Raw genomic sequence first — 12,012 nt, 5'->3', positions numbered from 1 at the left:
CATAGGCATTTTACCCAAGGCAGTATACAGCATCAATGCAATCCCTATCAAATTACCAATGACATTTTTCACAGAACTGAAACAAAAAAAATTTTTAATTTGTATGGAAACACAAAAGATCTCAAATAGCCCAAACAATCTTGAAAAAGAAGAACAAAGCTGGAGGAACACAGTCCCTGACTTCATACTATACTACAAAGCTACAGTAATCAAAACAGTATGGTACCAGTGCAAAAACAGACACATAGATCAATGGAACAGGATAGAAAGTCCAGTAATAAACCCATGCACTTGTGGTCAATTAATCTACAACAAAGGAGGCAAGACTATACAATGGAGAAGACAGTCTCTTCAATAAGTGGTTCTGAGAAAACTGGACAGCTACATGTAAAAGAATGAAATTAGAACATTCTCTAACACCATATACAAAAATAAACTCAAAATGGATTAAAGACCTAAATGTAAAACCAGATACTATAAAATTCCTAGAACAAAACATAGGTGGACCATTGCTTGACATAAATCACAGCAATATTTTTTGAACCAGCTTCTAGAGTAACGAAGATAGAAGCAAAAATAAATAAATGGGACATAATTAAAGCTTTTACACAGCAAAGGAAACCATAAACAAAACGAAAAGACAACCTACAGAATGGGAGAAAATATTTGCAAATGACGTGATCAACAAAGGACTAATTTCCAAAATATACAAACAATTCATACAAGTTAATATCAACAACAAAAACAAAAACAAAAAACCAACAAGCAACCCAATCACAAAATGGGCAGAAGACCTAAATATACATTTCTCCAAAGAAGATATCAGATGGCCCACAGGTACATGAAAAGATGCTCAATATCACTAATTATTAGAGAAATGAAAATCAAAACTACAATGACTTTTCACATAACACCAGTCAGAATGGTCATCATTAAAAAGTCTACAAACAAGAAATGCTGGAGAGAGTGGAGAAGAGGGAACCCTCCTACACTGTTGGTGGGAATGTCAATTGGTGCAGCCACTATGGAGGACAGTATGGAGGTTCCTTAAAAAGCTAAAGATAGACTTACCATATGATCCAGCAATCCCACTCCTAGGCATATATCCAGAGAAAATTATAATTCGAAAAGACACATGCACCCCAATGTTCATAGCAGCACTATTTACAATAGCCAAGACATGGAAACAACCTAAATGTCCATCAACAGATAACAGGATAAAGAAGATGTATATATAGGTAAAAATGGAAAATTACTCAGCCATAAAAAGTATGAAATAATGCCATTTGCAGCAACATGGTTAGACATAGAGATTATCATACTAAGTGAAGTAAGTCAGCAAAGAAAGACAAATATTATATGATAGCACTTGTATGTGGAATCTAAAAGGAAAAAGATACAAATTTTATTTACAAACCAGAAATAGACTCTTGGCCATAGAAAACAAACTATGGTTATCAAAGTGGAAAGGGATAACTTAGGAGTCTGGGATTAAAAGATACACATTACTATATATAAACAGATAAACAACAAGGACCTATTGTATAGCACAGGGAATTATTTCAATTTCTTGTAATAAGCTATAATGAAAAAGAACTTGAAAAAATATGTTTGTATATGTATAACTGACTCACTTTGCTGTACACTTGAAATTAACATTGTTAACTACATTTCAATAAAAAATAAAAAATTTAAAATGATAGATGATATGAGTCATAAAACAAGATTCAGGAAACATAAAAGGAAGTATGTTCACTATGCAAAAAATCAACTTTATTTCCCTATATTAGCAACAACATTTAAAAAAAATTTAATACCATTTACAATAGCTTTAAAAATGTTGGCATATACTACTTAGGTATAAGTTTAAGAAAGTATGTGTAAGGCATGTATACTGAAAACTACAAACATCACTGAACGAAACTGAAGACCTAAATAGACAACAAATACAACAGGTTAATGGATTGAAAGATTCAATATTAAGAAATCAATTCTCAAGAAATTGGTCCATAATTTCAGTGCAATCCCAAGCACTAATGTTTAAAAAGAGATGCTAAATGAGAAATCATGGAATATGCAGTCAATGAAGTTAAAAATCTCAGTAGAGGAGATTTTAAAAATTAACTTAATTAAGTAAATAAGAATATAATACAGAAAAATTCTCCCAGAACAAGAAGATATAAAGATAAATATTACACCAAAAAAGCAGTTAAGAATGGAGATAAAAGTTCTAATATATGTCTAATACTACTGTCAGAAAAAAAGAGAAAACAGCAGAAAAACAATATTCAAAGATATTAAAGACTAGGAATTTCCTAGAACCGTAGAAACCCATAATTTCTCAGATGGAAAGTACATAGCCAGTGCAAAACAGAATAAAAAGAAATGAATCCATAGTTCTATACATCATACTGTACTATAATACATCTGGATAAAGTGAAAATACATTATCATAGTGAAGATTTTAATATATCACCATTACAGTCTGGTAGAGGTTACATGCAGACATGCAGACAAAAAGTTTCATATGGATTTGAGGATTTTTCAGAGAAAATCAATTTGATCTGATAGTAGTAGATAGAGTCTTACATTCAACAAATAAAGTTATATATTATTTTCAAGTAAATAAAGTCATTCACAATAATTGGATAATATTCATAATATATAGTATATATATATATATAATAATTGGATAATAACACATAGAAAATCTCAACAAAAATATTCAGTATTATACAGACTTCATTCTCTGCCCCCAATGTAATTAAATTAAAATACCATAATAAAAATTAGAATGTGTATGTGTGTATTGGAGGGGAAAAGGGCAGGGAATGAGAGTGTATACATACATATAAATCCTATACATCCTGAAATAGAAAGAAACTCTTAAATAGTTCATAAGCTAAAGTAAAAAGTATAAAATAAATTTTATAAAAATTATAAAATATTTTGAACCAACAGTTTTAAACCAACAATTTTAAAACAGTATAAGTAGCACATGCAGATAAATTAAATGCCTTAAAGACAGATATTAAAATGAGAAAAGTATTGAGAAATAAGGAGAATGATAACACAAAATTCAGAGTAATGATCAGCCAAAGGAAGAGGGGAGGAGGGATCCCATCAGAGAGAGAGATAAGGAGACTTCACCTTTATCTGTAACGTGTTACTGCTTAAAGCTGATGGGCAGTAATATGGGTATTCATTACGTTGCTCTTTATAACTTTTTGTACATATGAAATATTTCAAAATAAATGTTTTAAGAATAAACAACATAAAACTAAGTAACTATTTGACTTACAAAGCTAAAATCTCATCTATGGACACAAATGAAAGATCCTAAAGAAAAAAAAAATTGCCAATCAAATCCAGCAAAAATATAGTAAACATAATACATCCTGACCAAAAAAAAAAGTCTATCATAGAAATGGAAAGGGTGCAACATCACAAAATGTTTCCTTTCTACAGAACATGGGAGCAATGTTACATAATAATCTCATTAATTGAGGAAAGAGTATTCAATATAATTCAAAACTCAGGATATTTTAAAAATTAGGAATAGAAGGGAACTTTCTCAACTCAATAAGTGAAAATCCTACAGCTAATATTATATTAGGTTGAAATATATGAAATTGTCATTTTTTAAAAAAGTCAAAAAATGGGCCATTATCAGAAATTTTATAAGATACAATCTAATATTGATGAAACTTCAGAAGCGTAACTTAAAATTAAAATAAAAAGACAAGTACATCTACTATTATTCCCACTATTTAACACTATACTGGGATTCTAGTCAAGTACTCAGGAAAGAAAACGGAAAGAAATAAAAAAAGACTGTACAGGAGAAATCAAAACTGTCTTTATACGCAAACATGATTTTCCACATAGAAAAATCTAAATAACTAGTATGAGATTTCAGCAATGTTGCTGAATATAAAATATGCAACAAAGACATGTACAATAATGTTCACAGGAGCACACTTTGTCACATCCCAAAACTGGAAAAAATGAAAACGGCACCAACAATAAGATGGATACAGAGGAACTGAACAGTCTTCCAAGTAAGACATGCAAATGGCCAACAGGTACATGAAAAGGTGCTCAACATCACTAATCGTCAGGGAAACACAAATCAAAACCACAGTGAGATGACACCTCGCACCTGTCAGAATGGTTATCATTAAAAAGAGATAGTAAGTGTTAGTGATGATATGGAGAAAAAGGAGCCCTAGGGCACTGCTGGTGGGACTGCAAATTGAGTGCGGCCACTATGGAAAACAGGATGGAGGCTCCTCAGAAAATTTAAAATGGAACAACCACATGATCCAGCAACCCCACTTCTGGATGTATACCCAAAGAACTGAAATCGAGATCTCATAGAGATATCTGCACTCCCATGTTCACTGCAGCTTTACTCACAGTAGCCAAGGTATGGAAACAACCTAAGTGTCTGTCAATGGATAATGGATGAATGGATAAAGAACATGTGATACATATAGTAATATTATTCAGCCATGAGAAAAAAGGAAAACCTGCCATTTGTGACAACTTGGGTGGACCTTCAGGGCATTATGTTAAGTGAAACAAGTCAGACAAAGACATAGGATATCACAAACTCAGAGAAACAGAGAGTAGAGCGGTGGTTACCAAGGGTTGGGGGCGGTGGGTGGGAATGAAGAGACATTGGTCAAAAGGTATAAACTTCCAGTATAGGATTAACAAGTCTGGCGATCTAAGCTACAGCATGGTGATTATAACTAGTAGTATTGTGTTATATACTTGAATGACCCTAAGAGAGTAAACCTTAACTGTTCTTACCATGAAAAAAGAAATGGTAACTACATGAGGATGGAGGTGGTAGCTATTTCTATAGTGGTAATCATTTTGCAATTTATAAACATGTCAAATCAACGTATCGTACAATTTAAACTTATACAATGCTATGTGTCAATATATTTCAATAAAGCTAAGGGGAAAACAATAAAAGGGATAAAGAATTACTGCCTCACATGACAACATGAATGAATTCTTACAAAGAAGTTATACATAAGAAAGTTCATACCATGGAAGGAAGGAAGGAGGGGAAGGAGGAAGAGAGGGAGAAAGAGACAGAGAGACTGACATCAGAAGTTTAAAATATGCTGCGATAGAAGTCAAGATAGTGGTTACCTCTGGGAGGGGAAGCGGGGCAGGTGGAGTGGCTGGAAGGGATGGAGCACAGGAAGAAAGCTGGGGTGCTGATGATATTCTAATTATCCATCTGGGTGGTGATTACACACTTTGTATTTGTGCACTTTCTGAATTTATGCTTAAGTTCCATAAAAAGTTGACTTAAAAACTCAGTATTATTCTTTGTTTACCAGCAACAACAAAACAGAAAAGGGGGGGGGGGGAAGCATTACTAAAAAGAGCAAAAACAAAGTAAAAAAAAAAGCTTCATCTAGAAGACATTTGAAATTTACATCACCTATAACCAACAGAGGTAGGTGTCCAAAATATGTTTAACAAAAAAAAAACTGGCTGTTCACAGAAAAGGAAATTGCTAAGACTGGAGATTCACAGTTATGCAGCCACAGTCTGAGAAATGCTCGGAGGCACCAGAAGCTAGAAGAACAAGGAAGGATCTTCCCCTAGAGCCTTCTGATTGGCCCTGTCAATACCTCAGTTTTGAACTTCTGTCCTCCAGAAGTATGAGAGGATAAATTTGTCTGTTTGAATATACCACATTTGAGGTAATTTGTTACAGCATCCCTAGGAAATATACAATTCTCAAAGACTTAGTAGTTTCATTTCTAAATCTATTCCCTAGAGCACTGGGTCTCTTTAATATTCAAAACCCTCCTTTTACAATAAATATTTTGTAATTTATCTATACGAGTAACTAATAAATAAACCAATGCCTTAACTGAAAAAATTTATAATAAATTTTATATTTCTACACATAAACATTCAGGCAGGACTAAGCTAGAAGATACAATATTTGCACCTATTCACAGAATCTACATGAAATGAGCAGTTTCAAAAGCAGAATGAGAGGTGTCACATGTTAGCCACTCAAACACAAGAAGGACTGCCACTGATGCCATGATTTTATGAAAAAGTACACTCTTAGCAGAGTTCCAAACAAAATAAAGCATACTCTTTCCTCAATTTATACAGTAATTGCATTCCTTGAAAATTCACTGCATTTAAAAACTTTAAAAGACTTTGGGTTTATACTTAACACAGAGTTAGGTTCTTAATCTCTAATAATTACAAATAGGTTTTCAACTGCACATTCAATGGGACATTCAAATCATGCAGAATATTAGGCAATTAACACCAATAAGAACCCCTCCTCCAAGCACTATGGTAAACAAAGGTAACCCAAAAAATTTCTAGAATGCTCCCTAGAGCACAATACCTGCCCTTGAAAACAAATGACTCATGGACACCAGAAGACATGTACAAATATTCTCGTTGCAACATGGTTGGTAATATTAAAAAAGAGGAAAACTGGTATTTAAATGTCCATCAGTAGGAAAATAAGAATTAAATCACTGTCATATGAATATAAAGCATTCTACAGTAATTAAGGAGAGGAACTAAATCTGCAAGAATCAATGCTGACAAATTTCAAAAACAGCAAAGCAGAAAAAACAGGTTTGCAAGAAGGACACAGACAATATGATACAATTTGTGTAAAGTTTTAGAACAAAACAATAGTAAACATAGTACACAGGCATGCACAAATACATAGCCGAAGTACAAAAATGCGAACGAAGGGAACACACTCCAGTTTCATGAAACTGATTACCTAACCTCTAGGGAGGGATGGAGGGAGGGATACTGGGCTCAGGAAGAGGTGTGATGTGACCTTAACTAGATCTGTAACATTTTATTTCTTAAAAACAAAAATCTGCAGGAAACATGTAAAATAAGCATTTGTTAAATCAGAGTGAGAGGAGATCACAGTACTTAGGGTTTTTTTCTGTAAGTTTAAAGTACTTTAAAGTTTTAAAAAGTCTCTATTCCAGGGAAATTACCAACTGTAGCATAACAGAGTTAAGAAAAGCCGGATAAGGACCACAGAGGTTCAGATGAGCAGTGACTGAAAGGACCTGGGTCTGTTTGCCCCGATGCTACCAGTAATTTGAGTAATGTAGCTAGTGAGATGAGTATGGAGAAGAAAAATGGGGAATTATATAATATAAACTAGCCCCAAACTGACACTATTCAGGTAAAGCAAGTGGGCTGGTTTCATAACTGAGGCCTTAGGCTTTACTCCTGCACCTCCAATTTCTTCCTTATGTATTCCTAAATAATCTCATGAAAATTGCACTACTGAACAAGAAGAAAGTGGAGAGAAGAAGCAGTAACTATGTTTTTTCATATGAGAGATAAAATGCTTCAAATATTAAAAGTGTAAGTGATGGGAAATACAATTTTTGCTGCTCTTTAAAACAAGTTACTTGGCACATTATATAATTTTCCAGATATTCATTGTGAAAAGTCACACTTTCTTCCCAGCAACGTATTTTCTCTGAAGTCATGGCTTTGTTGAGGAAAATACTGTTATCCACCAAAACCTTTCATGTTTACTATGTTTTTGCTCATATGCACAGTATTAAGCATGAGAGGATCATGAACACAAAACTACATCAAAATAAACATGGAGAGAGGAGATAATGAAGTGCCACACTTTCAATAGGCAGGGAGAAATAAAATATCTAATTTCCAGTTTAGAAGAATGGGAAACAAATTAAATGTCACCACAAGGGGAAGAAATTCAGACAATATAACATTCTGTATTTGAGCCTGGTCTCCAAAAGGTAACGTGCATTTAAAGACTTTTACGGGAATGAATGTTCATAGTAGCTCTATCCCTGACAACCACAACCTGGTAACAACCCAAATAATCAACACTAAACAGAATGGATAAACCTGCTGTGGTGAGTGAAAGAATAAAACAGGAATCATATGATAGAACACTACTCCACAATATAAAGGAACAAACCACAGATACGCACAGCAACACAGAAGAGTCTCAAAATATGATGAGCAAAGAAGCCAACACAAAATATTATACACTATATAGCCCCATTTACTATGAAGTTCAAGTACTGGCAAACTAATCTTCTGTGATAGAAATCAGAAATGGGAGTTCCCTCCGCATGGGGCTTGAAAGGGAATCAAAGGCATTCACTGGAGTGATGGGCGTGTTCTCAGTCTTGATCTGAATAACGCTTACACGAGTGTATAAATTTATCTAAACCCACGGGGGGAAAATACATTGTGGGAATGAAAAAACAGAATTGCTCTATATTAAAATGGACCAAAAAGACCTAACAACAAAATGCAGCACGTAAACTTTGATTGGATCCTGGTTTGAAAAAGTTAACTATACAAGTCATTTTTGTGACAACTAGGAAAACTTGAATATGGATTAGACACAGGAAAAACTGAGTATGGACTAGATACTAAGAAATCATTAATAATTGTCTCAGGTATAATAACAGTATTGTAATTATGCAGAACAATGTATTTTTAGAAGATTTAGGAGCTGAAGTATTTATGAGTCTCACAGCAACAATTTATTTTCATATTTTTAGCAAAAAATTTTATTTTATATATAAACATAAATATGTATACAAATATATCAAGTTAATCTATATAGGTCATGGGATATATTATTCATTATACTATTCTTCCAACTACTCTGAATGTTTGAAAAATGTCAATAAAAAATTGAGGGAAAAGAATATGTGAAATTTTTTAGAGTTAGAGTGATCTTCTAGATAGACTAAGGAAAGAATAAAAAGCAAAGTGCAGACTAGTTTATATAAGATGCTACCTATTGTGTAAGAAAGGAAAGTAAAAACATATATAGGAAGGGGAGAATGTACAACGTGTGGGTGTGTGAGTGAATGCTGGTATCTATCTGATTATATTGCAAAAGGAAACATTTGAAGCACAAATGACACCAGTAACAATGGTTACCTATAACAAGACAAAAATAGATGGAAAATAGGTTTGAATAGGGCTGGGAAGTGAGATTTCTCTAAGTGTATCATCTTACATAGTTTTGACTTGTATACCCTATAGATGTAAAACATTAAGTTAAAAAGAAAAAACTGAAATTGAAAAGATGTTAAAATATCTATGCTCATTTAATTCCTCTATTCAAAGCCAAATTAATGAAAAGTATTTAATTTCTATGATTATTAACAGTCTTGTTTGTTCCTTCTGAGCATCAGAGCCACTTAACAGGGTTTTTGTGGTCAGAAAGCTTAGCATCTTGTTGCGGATTTGCCCCTAAATAGTTGTGCAAACCTAGAAAACACTGGCCATGCTAAGCCTCAATTTTCTTACCTGTGAAAAGAAAGTAAATTCAATGATAGCTAAGATTTCTGAGAACTGTCAAATGTGACTCAAACGTGTGTTGAAAAAAAAAAAGGAAACAGTAATGTTTCGACCCTCATAATTTCTTAAGCCGCGATGAACAACAAAGCTCCATTATCCAGTCATTCCCTTTCCGCCTTAAGACTGATACTAGGGAGGAAGAGAAGTGAAATAACTTCTTTCTCCGACCCCTTCAGACAGCAGTCAGTTACCAAGAAGTACTTCCTCTTAGAAGGTCGGGATTGGCCGAAGCAGGGAAGCCACAGCCCGCCCGCCAGGCGGCCGCTCTCCCCAGGCGCCTGCGCCCATTGGTTAGCAGAGGAGGAAGCCGCAGCCAGCAGCAGAGTCTAGGCAGGCTGAACTCCGCAGTTTTACTCACTGCCACCCACCCCACCCCACCCCAAGCCCAGCAGTTTAGGAAGCTTCGTGTATTCTTTTGCTAAATGAATCCTCCTTCACAAAAAGGCTGCCAAACTTTGGCAGCTGTGGGAAGGAAAAAACATCTGAATCCAAAACTATAGAGTTTCTGACACAGCAACGAGTAAAATCTCTGCAGCCTTATAGATACAGCGAGAGTAGCAGGAACTTTCTTCACCCCTGCCTCACACTTTGCCCTACCCAGCCTGCCTTTCTTTAAGACCTTTCAAAAGTCCTAAATTGGTCTGGTGACTTCCCTGGGGGGTTCGTGGACTGTGCTGCAGCGGCTTCATTGTAAAGTGAGGAAGGACAGCCAGTTAAGCCAGGGAAGCGGGTGGTGGGGTGCCAGAGACCGAAGACTCGCCTGCAGGGTGTGCAGGAAGAAAGTGGCGAGGGCTACCTGCTGTACACCCAGGGGAGTACTGTTGGATATTTATGTACACGTACACACACACACACACACAGTTTTGCTGGGAGATGAAAGAGTTGAGAAATAAAAGGACTTAGAGAAGTGAAAAGAGAGGAAAAGGTCTGAAGGAGGAATTTTGTGTCCAAATTTCTTGCAGGTCTAAAATGGAGGTATGGAAAGACTTTGGGGGGGGGGTCCTCTAGAAGAGAGAAGCTGGAGCTTTCATCCGAAGAGAATGAGAGGGTTCTGTAAAGAATGAGGGGGAAGGAGTCCTGCACCCCTTGGAAGGGTATTCCGAGATGATTCAGAGGGATGGCGTTTGCTTATAGCATGGAGAGCTCCAAGGCCTTTCACTTGAGGAAGGACATGGGGGTTCTCAGCCTCAGCTGGATTTCCACAGCAGGCTGGGGAACAGGATCCTCTTCAGCGTGTCTGGGAGGTGGCTGCGGTGGGGTGGGGAGTTTGCAAGTCCTCTCCAGCAAATTTAGAGAATGAGCAGTTTCCCTCTAAAAGTTGGCGCCTTTCTTGGAGTGAAGGGAAGAATAAGGGATCCCGCTCAATGTCGGGTGAGTCTGGGGACTGGAGGGACCTGAAATGGTTTCTGAGAGGTTGGCCCTGGGGGGAGAGGGCTAGGCGCTGTGTGCAGTGATGACACGCTTCCGTTGTGGGATGTGGGGGTGCTACTTTGAAGACTTGAGAGGAAAGGCCCCTTCACTGCTCAGAAGCTTGGAAATTTGTCTGAAAGAATCCGCCAGCAGTGATTTGGAAGGAAATACACTCCACCTCGCTCCCGAAGACTGGGGAGAAGCCCGACCGGCCAGTAATAATTTCTCACTAAAAGAAGAGGAGCAGAGAAGAGGAATTTAAAAAGAAGCCCCCGTCACCCCAATTCACTGGAAAGTGAAGGGCAGGAGAGGAGGACTTTCTCAAGTGGTTTGTAAAGGATCTGAAGGAACCCGAACTGGAAGTTGGGAGGAAACGAAGGGAGCTGAAGTGGAGAGTGGGGGTGGGGTCAGGCCTCTGTGTGGCTGTAGTGGGAAGGAGTCCGTGATTTTCAGATGGGGGAAGACCGAGGGGACACGGAGTCAAGCTCCTTAGGGATGATTCGGAGGGTGGAGGAGGTTTCGAAGTGACCCGGAGTTCTCGGAAGTGAGCTGAGGCGGCATCCCAAGTAAACTCCGGGGGCTAACGACACCCAGGAGACAGCGATGGAGGCGCGACCAGTACTCACAGAGCGGATCTCCAGCGCCAGGGCGCATTGCAGCGCCTTCACCTTCGGCATCCGCGCAGGGTGGGGCGGCGGGGAGGGACCCCGACCGCGGGCCCGAGGGAGGCGAGGAGACGCAGGGCGGGGCGGGGACAGGGAGGAGACGAGGTGGCGGCGGCGGTGGCAGCTGTGGCCCCCAGGCCGGGGCCCGCGGTCCAGCCTGGGTCCCGCCCGAGCAGCAGCTGTGCGCTGGGCGCGGACTCGTTGTCATGGCAGCCAGGAGGGGCGGGGCCGGAAGAGAGGCTGGGCGGGGAAGCGCCAGAGACTCCGAGAGAGGGCGAACGGATGGGGGCGGGGCTGGGAGAAGCGAGGAGGCGGGGATTCCGAAGGGGTGGGGCGGGGCAGTTCATCTGTGACATCAAACCACAGGCCCAAAGCCAGAGGAAGGAAAGAATAAGCTGTTTAATAGGACAATGCGCAGGTCAAGGAGTTGAACTCAAGAGCCCTGAGTGCCAACGTAGCAGTGGCAACTTGAGCTAGTGGCATTCCTCTGCGGCCTCAGTTTCCCCGACTGTACAAAATAATAATGATTAATCAT

The 12,012-nt window shown here is 38.0% G+C and overlaps 1 protein-coding gene across 4 annotated transcripts in view; it reads right to left on the bottom strand.

Moving 5' to 3' along the window:
- The window catches only part of SPATA6 (spermatogenesis associated 6), a 107,312-nt gene extending 95,593 nt beyond the window's left edge, over positions 1 to 11,719 (bottom strand). For 3 of the 4 annotated variants that reach the window (XM_010951149.3, XM_045513824.2, XM_045513820.2), the window contains exon 1: positions 11,439 to 11,719. In XM_010951149.3, coding sequence (XP_010949451.2) covers positions 11,439 to 11,489 — 51 coding nt within the window. In that variant the 5' untranslated portion in view covers positions 11,490 to 11,719. The remainder of the gene's footprint in view (positions 1 to 11,438) is intronic. The other variant, XM_010951141.3, reaches the window with a different exon arrangement.
- Positions 11,720 to 12,012: the final 293 nt, after the last annotated feature.

This window comes from Camelus bactrianus, chromosome 13 (genome assembly GCF_048773025.1).
Source record: "Camelus bactrianus isolate YW-2024 breed Bactrian camel chromosome 13, ASM4877302v1, whole genome shotgun sequence".
Lineage (NCBI taxonomy): Eukaryota > Metazoa > Chordata > Mammalia > Artiodactyla > Camelidae > Camelus > Camelus bactrianus.
Note: the sequence above shows the minus strand (reverse complement) of the source record. Positions and strands in the feature narration are given on the sequence as shown.